The sequence below is a fragment of the Homalodisca vitripennis genome, chromosome 1, assembly GCF_021130785.1.
Source record: "Homalodisca vitripennis isolate AUS2020 chromosome 1, UT_GWSS_2.1, whole genome shotgun sequence".
Taxonomy (NCBI): domain Eukaryota; kingdom Metazoa; phylum Arthropoda; class Insecta; order Hemiptera; family Cicadellidae; genus Homalodisca; species Homalodisca vitripennis.
Genome location: NC_060207.1, coordinates 184,088,589 through 184,108,795, shown reverse-complemented (window position 1 = coordinate 184,108,795; position 20,207 = coordinate 184,088,589). Strand labels below are relative to the sequence as shown.

General features: G+C 40.6%; 1 protein-coding gene across 1 annotated transcript in view; it reads left to right on the top strand.

Moving 5' to 3' along the window:
- Positions 1–1,711: 1,711 nt before the first annotated feature.
- Positions 1,712–20,207, top strand: part of LOC124352874 — a 134,208-nt gene continuing 115,712 nt past the window's right edge. The window contains exon 1 of the mRNA XM_046802590.1: positions 1,712–2,183. Coding sequence (XP_046658546.1) covers positions 1,787–2,183 — 397 coding nt within the window. The 5' untranslated portion in view covers positions 1,712–1,786. The remainder of the gene's footprint in view (positions 2,184–20,207) is intronic.

Sequence of the window (20,207 nt, the reverse complement as noted above, 5' to 3'; positions counted from 1 at the left end):
ACTTTATATTAGATGTCTACTATTTATAGACTATTAAATTTTTTATCGATAGCTATCAATGCTCTAAATAAATAAATTATCTATACTATATAAGGATTTATTCCATATGAATGTGAAAACCAGTTCACCTTCCACTTTGTGCAGCGTCTGAAGCCTAAGGCTGTGACAGACTTGACTCCTGGAACCTGGAATAATAGCATTAATCAACCTTCCCACCATTGCTAAACGTTATGTGTAGAAAACTCAGTTGCTCCACCGTGATTGGGAATCTTCTCAGAAACATTGTAGTGCACTCAATTGTGTACCTGATGAGACAATGAGAACACCATTTCATCTAGATTACATTTGTTTGTAGTATAGGTGTCTCTGATGTCGAAACTATGCAGAGTTTGTTTTGAACTTCTTCGTCGCCAACTGTTTTGGATCTCTTCAGATGATTGTTGATTCCAGGAGTCAAATCTGTCACAGCCTTAGGCTTCAGACGCTGCACTAAGTGGAGCTGAACTTAACATTCGTATTGTTTTAAAATTGTTGAGTAAAAATGTAATTGAACCGAATCAATTGCCAATACAGACTTTCTAGATATCTTATAACGAAATACAATATGCAGTTAATGTGTACAGGGAAAGTTTCCAATGTTGTCAATTTGAAGCGATGACGTCTTGTACAACGAGCTGAATTGATTAGCCCTAACCCAACATTGTGGCAACCGTTAGTTACTGTAATTGTTTATAAATATCTTCTAACGAAATACATTATGTAGTGAGTGTGAACAGGAAAAGTTCCCAATGTTGCCAATTAGAAGTCATGAGGTCTGATCAACGGTCTGAACTGGTTAGCCCTGACCAAACATTATGGCAACCGTTAGTTATTGTAATTGTTAGTCATTCGTTATTGGTAACGAATGTCTAATCAGTGAGCCCATGCAACGAATTGTATACTGCGAGATGATGCAAGCACAGCCATGGACACTAGCTTACACAATATTCGATTTTCTTATATTACTGTAATGAAACATTTTCTAATTAATTTGTTAATCATGAATATAAAAGGTATATTTAATATCTACAACATAGCTCAGTTTCAGGGATGTAAAGTAATTAAATTTCCTTTATAAGATTATAAGCTTTATGATGCAATTAATCAATCTAGAACTGAATTTTCTTAATGAACACAAATTAGAAATGTACCTATCATTAAGCAAACAATAGTATTTAAATATTTATCCTAAAACTGTCGTAATAATAAGTGTGTCGTAACTGTTTGACCCATTCCTACAGATACATTGCTAAGTTTCACAAATTATGACAGATAACAAATAATTAATATATATTAATACATATACGATGTTGTAAAGCTAAGCCGATTAGTAAGAAATTATATTTTTCGTACAGTTATGATCAGACTCTCTGCCAAATAATTCTAATCAAACTAATTAGTAGAAGTACACTTTAGTGTACAGTAGCAATGTGTACGACGGTCATGTTCCATGGGGTGACCCAAGTCGGGGACAAAGGGTGCAGATAATGAGAAGACCGAGAGCGAGCGAGAGAGTGAGTGAGAGGGAAGACCGTCCTCAATTATGACAAGAGGTCGTTAGAGCCGGACACGCACACACTTTTAAAATGTCATCCATCGATTGTAGTCGGCGCGGCGCGGCCGGTGGGGTGGAGGGGTTGAGGAGCGGTGGTGGGGGAAACAGTGCGCGCCGCAGTCGGAGCGCCAGTCTCTCTCAGACGCCCGAGGCGTACACATGTGTTGTGGTGAAGTGTTTGTGTAGTGCGTGATGTCAACTTTCAAGGACTATAGTCGGCCTCTCCATGTGGATTGCAGTGTGGAGTACGAACTTCCCAACGCGGCCAAGCCGCCGGCGAACGCCCGGACGGAACCCCTTCTGATGATCCACCCTTGCTACTATCGCAGAGCTGAGAGCCAGCGGAGATCCCCTTTTATCAACAATTTGCCGGCGACCCGCCAGAGGGTCCCTCAGACCCAGTACCCTGTCAGATATCCTAAACGCGATCCTATGCTGTGTGGTACTGCGGAGTTCTCCGGAGACAGTGGGGTCAGCGGGGTCGGCCACTGGACGGATACTGGCTCCCCCCTGGCCCAGGAGACAAGACTCCACGCCGGACCGGACAGCGGCATCGTGGCGGATAAGTCCGGATTGACTGCTCTATCAGGTGGGTTCAGTGCAATGTTTCCTTCCTTCTCCTAGGATTAGTCTTAAGCCGACAAATTCCTTGATGTTCAACGTACGACCTAAAAACAACAACTTACATTATTATCAGTGACATAATCTGTGTTTTAAATATCAAGACTATCCTTCAAAGTCCGTGCATATTGTTTTAACTCCAATACATGACATCAAATTCAAACTAGTAATCAATTTTAATAGGGGTGGAGGATGAAGTTGGATACTCTCACTTTGGCAACAAAAACACGTTTTTAGTCAAAGCCTGGGTAACGTCTGTAAATGTGCTCAACGATTAATGAACAGTTCGTTTCAGTTAAGTTGCGATCAAATAACTCCAATTTGTACCCGCGATTGCCGGTGGAAACTTTGCGAAACTTGGGTTAGGGTGTGTTTTGGGTCGTGGTTGGTGTGGGGGAGGGGGTGAAGAGGAGAGATCGTCGATGGCAGAGTAGGGGCGGGAATCTCACGGCGAAGAAAGTCCATGCCAAGTACCCCCTTCAATTCCGTTAAACCCCACCCATTTCTCTCTTTCAGCCTACTAACTTGCGACTTATTTATAATTTCCTTCTCAATAAATGACTTTCTTCCACATTCCCGCAGTTTCGTTTCTTGGTCACAAACTAATCGGCGATCTAATCCGATTTAATTTATTCCAAGATACGTATTGATCCCGAGTTCAGTGGCAGTGTCAATTGGCCGGACGCCCAATCAGTAGTTTTATTGCCTTTGCCGGCCGACAATGACATTAGCGTGTTCTGCGTGTTCACGTTCAGATGGCATTCGCTCTAATAATAGCCATTAGTTTCAGTTACACGAAAAGTTACAAGCTCAGTTTCCCGGTTTCATGCGGCCGCGTAATCTCACTAGCCTTATTTTTACGTCAATTACATCCTTATTTCAGCATAATAGTTTAAACCCGTCCGCCAGCTGTTGGCGCTTGGCGGCGCTTTAAGTTCGCGCAGCTTCCTGTTGGCTACTATGTAGATAACATTACATCACCGCGCCGCGATTATATTGTTTGCTCTGTCATTCAATTTATTCTAAGATAGCGAGAATTGTTAATATTTTATACAGTATTTTACAACGGCACTTAATTGGTTTTTAACCCCTGTTTGTTGATTGTATCGGCGACACGACGCTGTTCTCTGCATCGTCGTATATTAATTTGTTTATCGCTCATTGTTAATGGCTTCTGTCATAAACAATAATTGTGGACTCGGCACTCCCTATCTTCCTAGAAATATTTAAATCACGGTATATTAATAACCTTCCTTGTGTTCTTCCTCATATATAGGTTCGTCCGTACCTGGTAAAAATATTCACGGGAGAATTTTTTGATTTTATTGAATTGCGTATATAATTAACGTGCTCGTATTTGTTACTTATACTTCAAAACTTATTGGTCTGCATGAATGCAAAGTGGACAGACAAGGAAAAACGGTGAGGTCGGCAATAATTAATTTACAATTGAATTTGGACGTTTCCTTTAAAATGCTTGAATGATTTGAATAAAATATATCATTACTTAGCGAAGTAATTTTTATTTTGTTAGATAATTGTTAAATTTTAAAAATTCCATTGCTCAAAATAAGATGGTCGAGCCGTAAATGTTGGAATTGGAGTTGGAATCACAGTTTTACGTAGCTGTTTTAAAAGAAAACATTTTTGCCAAAGATGACATCTTCTATCGTGTCCATAAAACACGGTATTGTTTACGCTTGCATTACCACAGCCACGCTTGTTTGAGTTTTATTATAGGACGTGCTGAAATAACCGACAATTTCCTTTCCGTTAAAAACACACAAACTGTCCCGGATCAAATATTTACAGTTCTCATAGATTGCTATATTACTGGTACAGCGTCAATAAACAATCTGTCGGTTGAAACGGTTGATGCATTTCCAGACTTCGATAAACAGACTGGAACCACCTCCATCGCGTCAGGCGAGGCAGCAATATTACGGCACCAAAGTTTTGTCCTATTCTTAATCGGTAACAAACAGTAAACAATATAGGCTAAGTGACACATGTTTACAACATGGCGCCATCACAGATTAGTTTGTCAGTTGATCCGTCGCCTCAGGCGAGGCACCAAAATTACGACACCTAAGTTTTGTCCCATTCTGAATAGCTAACAAACAGTAGTAGTCAATGTAGGCTAGGTAACACATGCTTACAAGATGGCGCCACCACCGTTTAGCTTCTCAGTTCACTAGTTGTCTATTTTTAGCGCCCGCGTCTATTGGTGTTAAACAGTTAGACCACACGTGTGCAATCTACTCTTACCTGTGAAAAGATGTGACCTAAATGTTACAACTAGTAAGGTTTGTTGTTTTTTTGTATCCGGAACAATAAGAATTTGCAAGTCTAGTTTTAATTTATTGCCACTTCAATCAAGATGGTATGATGATAATTAGGGTAATAATTAAAATTTCGTGTATGAGAACTTACACTCCAATTATTTTCTGTCTACCAAGTAAACATGAAAACAAAAAGTCTACGCTAAGTATTTGTCCATTTGTAACACCTTACAATGGCGTTAGTATGAGAATCACAACATTTGACATGTTAATCATAAAATGTAATGTCTAGGTTTATATCAGATTTATTATATATGTTACACTCAAACACCGAATTCGGACAATGTCCGAAATTTTTACTCCACTCCGCGATGTGGACAACGTGAATTACCCACGTCGCGGATTGAGCATTTTTTTCGGACATTGGCCGAAGCGAAATACCCAGAACGCGTTGTGGGTAAGCGAAAGTACTCAAGAGACGAAATAAACACGTTCATCGGAGATTGAGCAAAACCATAATACCCATAACCCGACGTGGGTAATCTAATTTGCCCACGTCGGGTTGTGGGTATTTGTAATTTGCGCAAACGCCGAAATCCGTTTCCCACAGTCCAGACGTGCAGGTCGAGACATGCGCCCCCCCCCCACTATCGTCACTGTTAGCAACAAATAGGCCTACTGTCTATTTTCATTGACATTAGTGCACTGTCGTTATACACAAGCAGTTTTTCTTTGTTCTGTGCGTAAGTGGCGTGTGTTGACTTATTTTAAAGTGCTGTTGTGTTTTGTGATTTTGTTTTGAAATGAAGGAATCATTTCACAGTAAATTGGAAGATCTGATGTCCAAGAAGAATGGTCTCACAAGTCGAAATTTTATTATCGAGGAGCCACGCTATGAAAGAAATTATCAGCGAAGTAAAGGAGGGCAAAACAGAAGAGGAAAAATGGTCAGTCCTTGATGTCTAAAGATTATCGCCGAATCAATCGGTTTGATGTCATAAACATTGGCGATAAAGAAATGTTGATTGAAAAAACAACAACTGAAGAAATGACAGATATAAAATATTTCTGTGCATTGATCAAATGTATGACACAATTCATTCAGCTCACTTACGAGTTGGTCATAAAAAAGAAAAAGCTATGGAAGCCGAGCTAAAAAAGAAATTTTGTAACATTACCAGGGAGGTAATTAAAATATATTGGATCTTTGCGAACCTTGCGCACTTAAGGGAAAAAGTCAAAAAGTAAAGGGCTGGTTGTGTTAAAACCCATCATTATGACAGCATTAAATTCACGCTGCCAGGTAAGATATCATAGCATTTCTCTAAATAAGACAGTTTCTCCTTTGCTGACAAATACCTAAGCGTATTACGCACTGGCAGTTGTTATAATGAGGTATATGGTATAGTGGACATAACATTTATGTTGAGTCGATTTATGTATTTTTATTGTATTTTAGGTGGATCTAATTGATTATGCAATCAGAGCCTGACGGCGAATACAAGTTTATCCTTAATTATCAAGATCATCTCACCAAGTTTGTTGTTCTACGTCCCTTGAAAACTAAAACTGCTGATGAAGTTATCCGACATCCTTTTGGATATATTTTGCTTATTTGGGGCTCCATACATACTTCACAGTGATAATGGACGGGAATTTTGTAACCGGGTAAGTGGTAAAAAAAACAAATTACTGTAGTGAAAAGATTCCACCTTAGAATTTAGTATTTTTGTAATGGTAATGGTACGGTTTTCAGGTTATCGAGAAACCTAGCCAGTAAATGGAGTGCCATAAAAAACTAGTACATGGAAAAACCAAGACACTCGCAGAGTCAAGGGTCTGTCGAACGGGCCAATCAAGACGTTCGAGATAGTCTTGTGGCTTGGATGACTGATAACAACACCTCAGGATGGGCAAATGGTCTCAGGATCATTCAGAATACTAAGAAACAACAGTTACCACAGTGGGATCAAGAGAACCCCTTATGAGGCAATGTTTGGTTCACCACAGAAAAATGGATTATTAGATTCCCCTTTGACAGCCGACGTCGTAAAAAAAAATAACTACTGAGGAAAGAACTAGAAGGAGAGTTTCTCTAAGCTTGAAAAAAAGTTTTAATGAAGAAGACAACGAAGAATAAATGCTGTGGATGAAGATGCTTCGGAGATTTTGACAAGGGACTGTAGAAAACAATGAACACGTAGAAAAAGAAACTATGTCCAGCGATAACTTAACACTCTGTAATATAGATTGTGACAAAGCAATAGATTGTGACAAAGCAATAGATTGTGACAAAGCAAACAGCTGTTTTGAATGTGGTCAGCACATACATTATGAAGTTTTAAATAACGAAGACTAGGCTTACCTTTGTGCACTCTTTGCTCAAGAAAATCTGCCATAGACACAATACGAGAAAACTGTGTAACTGCATTGAAAAGTCAGGCAGCCAAAATGTTTAAAGCGTACTGAAAGAAAATTAACTCCAGTCTCAGTCGGCGATAACGTTTTGGTAAACATTCCTGATGTCGACCGGGGGGCCGACTAGCTCCAAGAAATGTAATGGCTGTTGTAATAAATAAGAACGATGATTCCTATACCCTTGGTACAAAGCATGGAGTTCTTGACAAACAGTTTTCCAGAAACCAGTTCCAGGTAGCTCCTAATAAATTTATTAATAACATCGATGTACCTGATGAACAGCTCAATGTCCGTAAAGAAGCAATGAAGTCATCCGGGTCCAAACAAGGTTTCATCAGATGTGGATGCAAGAAGAAGTGTTCGGGCAGATCTTGCAAATGTGTAAAATCAAATTTAAAATGCAATTCTAAATGTCACGGTAGCACTTCTTGTGCTAACAAGTAAAGTGAATACTTTCTGAAAAGAACTTTAATAAACATTGAAAGTGGTACATGTGTGAAAAATAACTTTTTTTTCTATTTTCAATAATAAGATACTTGTATTTTACTGTTTAGTTTTTGTTTTGATTGAAATAAATGGAATTTCAAGGAAAATTTGATTTTTATTTTACTTGTTATAATGGAATTAGTGTAGGGTATGGTATTGGTTTGTGTTTGGAGGCTTTTCGGCGTTTGCGCAAATTACAAATACCCACAACCCGACGTGGGCAAATTAGATTACCCACGTCGGGTTATGGGTATTATGGTTTTTGCTCAATCTCCGATGAACGTGTTTATTTCGTCTCTTGAGTACTTTCGCTTACCCACAAACGCGTTTGGGTATTTCGCTTCGGCCAATGTCCGAAAAAAAAAAATGCTCAATACGCGACGTGGGGTAATTCACGTTGTCCACATCGCGGAGTGAGTAAAAATTTCGGACATTGTCCGAATTCGGTGTTTGAGTGTAACATATACATTTACTTTTTAAACAAAATTAATTATTTTATCAGGAATATTGATTATTCTACATTCTAATTTGTTCTGTTGTCTTTTTTATTTAAAAAAAATCACGTAATTTTATAAGTAAGAATTATAAATAAATACACCAGGGACTCCCATATGACTAGTAACAGGTCTTTGAGGTTTAATTAGAGTTACTCAGTACTTTACTCATTTTACCTGATGAACCACTAAGAGTTTCATTAGTTTTTAGGTCGTATGCCTCTTACTCTAAAGAGAACTCAACTTTCCTTTTACCTTACGCTGCAAACGAAATTTACTCAGTTTAAAGGGCTCGAATTGTATCAGGTGCGTGTAAACAGTGAAGCGCTGCTGCCGGGGGTGGGGATAGTGAGAAAGGGTGGGAAGTTCGTTCACCGGTTACTCCCCCCCTTCCCCCAAAGCCCCACCCCCCAATAACGTTTGTATTCATGGGATTTCCCCTATCTCCACTATCACCTGGTACATAAAGATAGCTTTAACTGGATTAGCACCGTAGCCAACTATGCGTGCACTTCCGGCCATGTTGCAAACCGGAGAGTGTTTTGTGTTTGGTTGATATGTTGGAAATGGTAAATTAACCGTCCCAGTGTTCTAAAACACAATGCTTTCCTTTAATTCTCCCATTCAAAACACTTGTACAGTACTCTGAAACAGCAAAAAGCTAGTCAGTATCGCAAGTCGTATAGAGTTTTAAAATAATAAAATAATGTTTTTAATTGCCAGTTGGTATTTCGCTTATATGCATAGAATGCAATGGATCAATGGATGCCACATTATATCTTTGATCGTAATTGTCACACGCGTTATACAAATGTTGTGTAACTGATATACAATCAACTATTATGCTTATCTAGTGCAATACAAAACAAGCTATGGTGAGAATAAGAATTTTAGAATTTGCACTTTTTGAAAATACAAACGTAAAGCACCTTTTCGTTCCACGCGCTATCTATTCGCATATCATTACGAATAGTTCGCACTACACTACTTATTAACCATAATTAATCATTACCTACGGGGAGGAACTCCTATCCTCCTGCATGCCCTTTCACAGCGAGTACCTAATAATTATGACTGTGATCCACGATTGGAGGCACCCCCATGTAGTACGGGAGGGCCATCATTATCCGCAATAACTCCCAAACGCTCCCCTCCCCCAGCGGACACACCTGCGTGCTTGCGCCGCCGCCTGCGCTAGTACCCGCATGGTACACGCCAACGCTCGCTCGCTCGCCCTTAAATTCACTTTTTATAATGTTAATACTCGCCCATTGTTTCCGCGGGTTATTGTGCTGGCCGCGACTCGGCAGTAAACCATACCGGGGTTAATTGCACCCGCTTCTTCTTCTCCCCTCGCCGAGCCGAGCCGTTGTTCCACAGCCTCTTTGTCCCGAAGAAGTGGGCCGCGCTTCTGACTTCCTGTGTGAAGAAGGATGTAATGTGGCGTGCAGCTAGCTAGGGCTTGGCTCTCCCGGTCGAAGTGGGCTTACAGCTCCCACAATGTTTGCCTCTACCAGTTGAATGTACCATGTCCGTCGTCAACTTTGTGGTTCCGACTTTCTACGTGGAAGGGCTTCAATAATGATGACCTCTTTATGAAAAGACGGTTTAAAAAACTCAGGATATTTTTTAGTTATCAATTAAAGTTTGTATATTCTCAGATAAGAATGTCTTGGTCGACACTATGCCCACCTCTGAGCTCACTTGAGGATCACTGACGTGACGTGAGGTATAAATGACGTCAATAGACTAGGGCCGCGGTCACCATTGCGTAACCCAGCCGTCCTGCCCGCTGCCTAGGCTTCACTTAGGTTACAGACTTCTAGGTTTTCCGTGACCACACCACACAGCTGCACTTCTTCATCCCCGACATGTGATCTCCGGGATAGGTTTCCTCGCACCGGATACTGCCTCCGCCTCCACCCGCTCGTGTTCTTTCGGCCCCGCTCGTGTTTTTCCGCTGGCCTACAGCGACGCGAGGTGGCCAGGAAGGAAACCCGATACTCGGATAACTCCGTCCTTTTGTTCTGATTTATCACTTACCGGCGAATTCACGCCAAAATCTTCCTCCGACCGAATTGATGCAATCCGATTGAATAACGTCTCAAATAAAACAAGACGGCCCATTAAAGTCCCGAGAGGACGATGTAGTAAACTGTCGGAAATCTCGCGAGCTCCATCGTTTCCCGTAATAAATGAATCACATTCCTCCGCATCCATCTTCCGCGGGATAAGCTGTAGTTCTGTTTACTATTCCCGCCCGCGCCCGCAGGAAGTTCAGTTGTCCATCAACAAACTGCCTCACTTCCGGCCCAGTGTTGACCTGAATATATTAATCTCGTGATTTCGTGACGTGCATATTCCGAAGCGCAATGAGAGGATTTACATTTGAAAGTAATTTGTCTGTCATTGTATCTTATTTTCATCGCCGGGTAAAAACGACGCTGTTTTCAGTAATATATTATTGTCATAAGTCTTTATATCTCAGGCGTCAAATCTCGTGTATTTTATCTCCGAGACAACTTAGTCTCGTAAGCCGAGTGTCATCAATTTCTCTTATCTACTACCGTATACTTCTCATCCCACTTCCCTTCATGCCCCGTTCAGGAATAACAAGTTTTCAGGGTAACGTATTGTAAATTATCTATCATGAGTCTATCTAAATTGAATTACTGTTTATCTTTATACTGATTAAGGAGTTCAATTGTTAAAATTTGCATAGTAAATTTATTCCTATTAAATGTTTGTCACATTTATTTAATATTTTACAACTTTGTATAACTGAACATTCCTTGAAAATATACTTACTGTAAGCAGCACTGTATAAGTTAACAGACAGTTATGTACTAGTCATATTATACAGTTACACCATAGAAGTTTTATTGTTTTTTCACAGTCACTTTTATTTACAATACTTAGTTTCACTTTTTTTATCACATATCAGTAACATGTTGGAGTACTCTGCTATCTCTACAATACAATACAGTATAATAAATATAAATAACTGTATTTTACTTGTAATTCAGGCTCATTTGGTGTAGCAAACATTATATTTTAGTGTTTTGGAAATTTCCATGTTGTCTGCATAATATTGGTGCAGTACGGGTATAAATTGAATGTATACTCTGGCAGTCCAGTTATTTGACAGAGTACATTTTCCCATCTGCTGCAACAGAGTTGTGCTTCACGATGCACTTTGCCACCCAGGCGGCCTTACTTCCGCCAGGCTACGGCGCGGCTGGCCACGCCCACTTCCGGATTAAATCGCGGTAAAGTACCGGCCCGGCCTGAATCTGCCCTTTCCATTCATTAAGCCCCTCTTCACGGGCCTTTGTTGTGTTTTACCCCCGCCCTCATAAGCTGTCACAGAATATTCCGCCTAAATGTTAAGCTGGCTGACACGGCTGGGCTGTTTTTGTGGCGTCGCGTCGCGAACTTTTTGCCGTTGGTGACATTTGCTGTCTGGCAGCGCAACCCGACCCGCTTGTTTTTGTTGAATAATTTAACGTCACGACGCGGACGCCGCGCCGCACCGCGCCGGTAGTTCCCTTGTATGAGAGCTGATGGAGGCTAGAATTCTAAAAAGGTCGCTTTCATCGTGATTCGAGCGTGACGGTGACTTTTTTGCCATTTTTAATAAAATCACAGATATAGTATGGTGCTACGTAAGCCAACTGTTGTACTGTGTAATAGTAATATTTTCTTATTTTCAGTTATTTCCTTATCAACGTATCAAAAAATAATCTTTCTCCATATCCAACTGTCTTTTTTTATATATTATTATTATTATTTATTAAAAAGTTAATTGAAATAACATACATACCTACTAGCTCTTGTGTCTTGTGTTGTGGAAAGCGGGAAGGTTATTTATTTTTAAATGCTTGAGGAGTTTAAAAGGTGAAGCTATCTCGTTACTTTGGCCATACAGTCATATTTACACCTCCTATATAGAATCACAATGCAAATCTGACTAGTAAATCATAATTTTGCTGAATAAAGTTAAACGTTGTTTTAATGTATATGTCTGTACAGTATTCATTTTATGCTTACCCCACTTGTAGCTACGTAGTAGTGCCCCAATACAGTACAAAAACGGGTTGCTGACAGTGTTTCCTGTTTTTTTAATGAGAGGTTGTGTTCGCACCGTAAAGAACATAGGCTACTTTAGAATTCACAACATCGTCGTAACTCGGTTAGAGCAGCGACTGCGACGGCCGTGCCGAACAATGCCTCACCGATTTCGTGCTGACATTTTTTCGTCCTCTAGCGCTAATGAGCAGCTGGCGATAGTTAGCGTGACTAACTGCCTCTAAATTAGCTTCAGTCGGCGAAACACTCGGCAGAGAGCACGGTCCGGGCTCGACATTAGGCTAAACAACATAATACGGCAGTAAAATAATACAGCAGGCCCTTATACTGCAGCTCCGTGTTCACGTAGCGGCGGGCACAATTACAGGTTTGAGGTTAGATTTGGTCGGACCTCGGCTACATAGATAGCGCGCTTTATTGCCGTCCAAGATGGCGGCTGCACTCACACAACTCGGGACTTTATAGGCTCAAATATTTGGTTCCCCGGGGATGTTCAGACGCGTATTTGCATGCGCCTGATAGCACCGGGCTCGGCGACATAAACCAGCCCCTATCGCCGTAATCTGTTTAGGGGCCTGGTGGGAACAGGGAACGCGTAGTGCCGCCTGCGCTTGTCTGCCGAAACCTCCACTTTGCTCGCTTCACGCTGTTGGAATGTTTATTAGTCGTATATGCTGCCACGGAGAAATATCTTCTCAGCTTTTGATGTGCACGACGGCGTTTAGATTTAAATTAGATAGATTACTATGGGTGGAAAACCTACTACAACCAGAACAATTATGTAAATTTTATTAGCAAATGCCACGTTGTACTGCAATGGGCGGTCCATGTGGTCGGTGCGAAAATTTGAAGGGACTATACAACTAATTTTTTCTTACATAAAATGAAACTCAAATGTTAGACATAAAAAGTATTTTATACAAAATTTTAAAATGGGAAAATATATATTGAAAAACCTTTGTAGGTATTAAATGATGCATGTTGATAAATTGTGCTTTTCTACAAAAAAGTAGAACCGAGGTTTCAATTATTGAGAATCAAACTTACATTTAGATTGCAAAATTAGGAAACTCCCAAATGCATGTTGTGATAGTAATATTATACAGTTTGTATATTTTGTATAGAGAATATATAACAGACTTGTATGTAGGCCTAACTATATATTTTACAAATACCGACTACAATACTACGACTTGTGGAATTTGAAAATTTGAATTGAACTTTTTATTATTTCCACAAAACATCAAGAAAGTAGCTAGGAAAAAAATTGGAGGGGGTCCAGACAACTGATATTTTCCCGCATTGGACCCATTTTGTTCCTTAAAAATTTGTTGACCCGTTTGCTGAGAACGATCTTTCAACAGTACATGTCATTGATATTGAATGATTTAAATAATAATAATTGTTTATTAAATAAGTAATTGAAAAAAAATCGAAAATTTGTGGGGGTGTCCGTACCCCTTGGACTCCCTCGCGGTTACGTCCTTGCAAACTCCATTACATCATCTTAACCTCCACTGACTTCTTTTGCTCTCTGTTAAGAAACACCCCTACCAGCATTCGGTAATCCTGCCATATGCCATATAAAGCTCAGCAGACTTCGCCACAAGAGTAGGTCTATAAACTACACAAGGCATTCAATGTCAATGCTAAGCGAATAACCTGTAATTTAGATGATTGCTGCAGCAATGCATCAAGATTACTTGTCTCGTGTACGTAATGCAATACGTGGATAACAAGTGATGTAATTTGTGCAATTACCGGTTCTTTCGTTGCTGCCCAGAGGTGACTAAATTATAAAAGTGCTAAGGACTTTTCAAGCGTGCTTTCATAGTGTAACTTATTTATTTCAGATTTTGTCAAGATCACTCTCTAGTGTTTTATATCTATGATCATGAAGACTTTGTTCTAAGATTCTTAGTTGTAGCCTAATTAATTGATATTGTATTATTTTTGAAGAAAGGGGGAGCTGACATTGTAAGTCATCCCTAAATGCTGCATGTCACAAGCGGGGTCAGACAATGTGTTGTATCTATGTACAAACAGAGGGTAGAGTTAAGGCAAGCAGTGTAGTTACGGTTGGAGCTTGGACGTGATAACTCGACATGCAAGGACAGTGAATTTGCTTGAGCGCGCCCACAGTAGAAGTTTGCCGCAGCGGATAAAATCCGGATGCTGTAGGTGTAGCTATGGACGTCTGATCCGGGAATTGGAGTGGCCGTAACTCGAGGAGTTTGTCGGGGTAAAATAATCCTTCTCGGGTGTCCCGGTCCCTGAGCGCGGCGCGGGCGACACGGCAGTATTTAACGGCGCACAATTTGTGCTCACAGATGTAAATCTTGGCGCGTACCAGCAGCAAACTCTCGGAGGAAGCGAGGAAGGATTAGCCGACAAGGTTTATGGTGCTATAAACTCACGGCTCTAATCATTGCGAGCTCTGAAGATATAAAAACGCCGTATATCGCCGTTGTAAATCCTCTGATTGGTTTCGCATCCCGCTACTTACTTTTAATTAATTGAATAAACACTCCAGTCGATATGGGCTATCTGCATGGGCGCCTGAGTGGGCTCAGTCGTAGTAATGTCGAGTCAAATGTTTACTTAATTGTTTAGTCAGTGGAAATTCCCTTCAAGTGACTTTGTAATGTGACAGTGTAATCAACTAAGTAGTCTACTCCCGACTTTGTGCTGAGTCGACACAATTAATTGCTGGCGAGTCAGATTTTATCATTGATAAAACTGTAATGCGCTTTTGGACGTAAATAAATCGAGTAAAAATGCAACATTCTGGGCGAGCGCAGCAGTGATGTTACACTTTTCCGAGCATTCATTGAACGCCACACACCCGTGCAGGCAGCGGGCCCTAAGGGTGGGCCCTACTGGCTCCACACAGGAAGCACATCATCAGGCCAGATTGGGCCAGAATTGCTCTGGGAATGGCTGCCCCGCACCCGCTGGCCTAGCCTACCCTACCCGGGACCGCAATTTTGAATCATTCACCTTGTGATAAATTGCCCTTTGGGCTTTGGCTTCGCTCCAGTCCCCCATTGAGCGTGTACGCCTTACTTTATGACGCTGTTCACGTTGATTTAATAACAGAAACCCGCCTTTGTCAATCGCTATGGTGATTTAGTAGATAAACTTCAATCTTCATTAATCATTGCGGAGTTTTCACGTAGACAAAGCAAAAGTATACGTACTTGATTAAGTCAGTAATTTAAGAATGGATTTCTTGTGAGAGACAAACAAAAACAAAAACTGACACGTATTCGTATAGGTTTTATGAATTGATTTTGAAATACACGTGATTATCATAAAATTACGTGAATAATTGGCAGTCTAATATCGTGTTTTTCATAAACAAGTCGCAGTAAAGCAGTACAACCGGCTGCTAGACGTTCGCTTATTGCTATAATGACTATAATCAATAACCATCACCTAACGTAGCGCCTCCCCGGCGTTATACGAGCCGATTATGTAAATGTAGAACACAATTGGTCCCAATATTGATCCTTGTGGCATACCAAGTCCTGCAAATCCATTTAAATCGATTGAACCTCTGTAATTTTATTTCTTATTCAGCAGTAAATCAGGAAGATTGTGAGGAGGAGAGACTTATCCAGTATGTAGATCGGAAGAATCGATCCTTATCCATCATGATGCCAAAGCTTTGATAGGATCTTCTGCTCGATTTTAACGCTCGACCCCAGCCTTTGGCTGCGGGAAAGTCGGGCCATTGTTCGTGACAATGCACAATCAGAATGCGCTAGGCTAAGCTATTGTTCTTTTGTTTCATTTACTAATCATGTCTTCGCCGTGTTTAGCAATTCATCCTGACTGCTGCCGCTATTGTTTTTAAATAGCTACTCCATTGTAAACGCACTCTATCCTGTCGATACCATTAACGATTCGATTAGGCTAGAGGCGCCTCGTGGAATTCATAATTAAAATTTAGCCCCGGCGTTTGTCCGGTTTCATCTAGATGCGGAACGAGCGAGATTATAGCAGAGGGTTAATGTACACCTACCCCTACAGCCCTCCCTCCAATCCCACCCCCCACCCACTGGGCGATTGCTCCCGTATATCGCATGTTGTCGTTACATTCCCAATTATATTTATTTTATCGTCAGAGCTTTCGATTGTGTTTGACACTCCACACGCGTAGCACTATTTATGCCATAATTTATTGAAGGATCTTACTTTCGTATTGTTTACTCTCATTTTTGTTCTTGGTACCTGTTACAAAGTTAGTATTATGTACTTTAATTCTGACTGCACTAAGCTTTTGTTGCATAAGTGCGTCTTTCTAATTGAGCTGTGATTAAATTTACTGTCAGTTTAACCAAGGTTTGAACCAACAATAATTAAAAACTCAGTTTGAAGGAGTATATACACAAAGGAAATTACTTAGGTCTTATTAGTGGTTGGATTTGAAATATGCTGCTTGTTTTATAACTTAAAAACTATACAATGTATCCAAAACATTTAGTGCATTCGTGAATCCGAGAAATCAGAGCAAACGTTATTTAATAATTGCTAAAATTCGGAGATTTATAAAAATTTACCTCGAACTGTTTATATTCTTGGAAACCGAATTGGGTTTGAACAGTGGTCGAGGGATACTACGGTACTGTATGCAGGAGTACGGGCGGCCAGTACCACGGTTGTCAAGGCTTATTGATCTCGTGTAAGTAATGGCATTGCATACCAAGTCGGACCTACCCGACAGGAATGTTTACCATCACTTATGTCGCTTTCGCAACGAACGTCTCTGTTTGCTTCGGGTCAACTCGGGTTTCTTCGTCAATACTCGGCACACATCCAGCTCTAAGTATACTCTGAGCTTCTCTACTCCGTCTGTTGCCCTAATGAACGATTCATGCCAGCCTAGCCGGGCTTAGCCGACTCCCCGTGGCACGGAGCTGAGTTGTTGTCGGGCACAAGATAAAGTAACCCCTCCCCTCTCCTCACCACGAGCTACATCACCACTGACTAATTTGAATACCCTGCACTCCAGAGAAACGCGGTATGCGGGTACGCCAAAGTTAAAACTTTTGTCTTTATTTTACCGCTTGTAAAAAATGTGGTGGACGATTCTGTTGTTTCGCGACATACAAACTAAATACTTGTAGATGTTGCGTTGCTCATTTATGAGTGGGCTAACGTGTCTAGTAGCGAATAATTATTACTTCGATTTTATCTCCTTATTTTAGTACAAAAATAAAAGGTCTTATTATAGACGATTATAAATATGTGTATATTTATAGAAAATTTCAAAATTATTATCGATGTGCTTAATGTAACAGCGAATAAATGCGTGTTACATTTTCTTGTAATTTTGGAAATTGCTCATAACTGTTTGTAAATAAATTAAGTTACGGGTCTAGACAACTGCCTATTGCAGTTCGACAACTAATCAAGAGACCTAAGGAACATGATAACTCGAGACACTTTCTTTATATTCTAAATCAATTAAAAAAAAAACAAGTTTATTCATCAAAGCCTACCCGACTTGGACCGTTATGCTCAGTTGCAGCGCTATAGTCGCTGTAGTTCCGTGCACCGAGCGCTACAGCGCCTCTTCCATCAACAACCGATTGGTTCCACCCCGCTCGCACTCCGTGTGGAAGGAATTTGTTTGGACTTTTTGTGACGCCATTTTACAAAGCTGGACAGTGCGCCTCGGCTCAGCGACGGTATCAAGAATCGATTAGACGCGATGCGAAGCGGCGCGGCGAGCCGAGCTCTCTACGTTCACGTTCACGTCGCGGCCTCATGAATGATGCCATCTTTCATCTCCTTCACTTTTCACTCGCACTAATTGACGCCTTACAGTTCACCACGTCGCGTCGCAGAGCCGCCATCTTGGTTCTGCCTCAATCGTGTTTGGTAACCGGAGCTTGTCAAATTTTCCAATGTCAAATCACAATTGTAACTGCAGACTGGTCATGATGGTGATAATACATTTGGCGTCCATCGCTCCCAGTGAAAACACAGTATTATGGGTCCCACATTAAGTGTAGTCTTTTTGTGTTCTGGCTATTGAGGTATCTTCCTTATTTAAAACTCTTAATCCGTAATATAAAAATATATTCTAATAAGTTCATCGACGAGATCTTTGAATATATTATATTGATCATTTTTACAACGAAGGAATAAGATAGGCACATACATATTATTTTTCATTATTAGAGACTAGATAGCAGTTTTCTCCACTGGGTCATTTTTCCACTTGATAGCCCAACAAATAGGTATGTTGCAGGTATTGTAATAAGCTCGTCACATCTAGAACATCACAAGTATCACACATGTGACGGGCGTGTGATCTTGTGACACCTCTTCGCTCGCCTTTATATAACCTAACTCGAAGTTGGCACTGATAGCTTACTTATACGATTACTTATCCTGCATGGCAAGGTATAGTTTGTTTCTTTCAGCGCTTAATTTACTTTACGAGTAGCCCTAGTGGTTTGAATATATTATTCGCAAGATTGGTATATCACAAGGACCAATGATATGACTAATTTTATTCCTCATTCAAACAACATTCAGATTCTTTTATAATTCTCCTTAAAAAATGTAAACTAATGATAAAGTAAGATATGCAATACAACTGGTGTAAATCAAGAAAATAAATAATAATTAGAGCAAATTAATCGTAAAATGTTTTCTTTGAGAATTATTGAGTTGATTACCTATGTAAACAGTGCTACCTGAGGTCGTTAAATTATAGGAGTGATATAACTAATTTATAAAAATGTAGTGATTAAACAATTATTTATCTTTTTTCGTTCGTAGACAAAAAATAATAGTCCAATTTTGGTTTAGTGGTTTAAGAAACGTAGTTTAACTTTGATGTTCATGCTGAAAACTAATTCTGGGAGAAATATTTCTTTTTATAGGTGACAAAGGAAGAATAATTTTCTAAGCAGCATCTCTCCTAAAAATATTCAAATATTGCTCTATGGTTAAAAAAGTGAGGGAGGGATAAACCATCGTAGCGGATGGACTAAACGGTCCGTTCGACTTTGATCTTTTGGAAACCACATCTGAGCTGCGGGGCATTCATTAGCCATTGTATACACGAAATAACAGTTTCTTTCACGAAATTCCTACAGCGCAGCGCAGGCCGGTGGCAAGAAGCGGAGGTCGGTATAAAAGGAATTGCGTGTATGTCTACGTCTACTCCAGAACTCTCCGGCAGGCATGCGTTTGAAGCCGCCGGCTCCGAGATATCGATCTTCGTCTTCATCTGGGCATTGCATATCCGCTGACCATTAGAGACGGATCGTCTAACGACCCTGCCGTCCATCCGTCTTGTGCGGTTAAATGCCCGGAATACGAAATGCGCGTACGCGCCATGAATGTAAATGCCGTGTTCTGCGCTGCGCTGTTCGCTAGATGTGCTGTGGTGTACTCGATAAATTTGGCGCAGCGTGCACGGTCCGGTCGTGCAGGCTGAATCTGATACGACCTGTACGTGCATGCACGCCGCCAGCCGGCCTCTAGCCGCTCCGCTCGCTGCCACGGGTTTTTACCGTGTTCAATTTGGTCCGATGCGAAACCTCGATTTTGAATGGCTTCATTAATTTGTCAAGGAGTCCTGAATGGCTTCACGAATCTGTCGTGTCGAGAGCCGAGGACGAGATGTGGTGGGAACGCCTCGATCCGTGCAATTATGCGCGTTATCATTAGAATTTCAATACGTTCCGAGGTAAATTATTCATCCGTTTTATTCATGCATGTGATGAAGACATTATTAGGCATGAGTAGGCCTGATCCCTACGATAATATTCTTTTCCTAGCAGGTTTAACATTAACAAAATTTTATCGATAAAATTATCAGTCGTAATCCCAATCTAATGCGATCACGTAATCGTGTGTGACCTTGACGGAAACGTGTCGCGAGCGGATTTTCCTTTGGCACAATTTATCCAAACAATAGCTTTGAGTATTGGAGAATAAGTATTATTTCCTCTTCCATTGTCTGATTACAAACCACTCAACAAAAGTTTCCGAACGACTCATCGAATTCCACATGACGTGACTCTTTGTGCCTTTCAAAGAGATCGTTGCCCGCTACGAAAATAGAACCCGAGGACCCCGAAGCGACCATGCCGTGAGCAAATGTGTGCTTAGTCACTGCCAGTCTTTGACAAGTACATGTATTATCTGACATGGCCATATACTTTGTAAACAAAGCTCCATTGAAGTTGGGGAGCG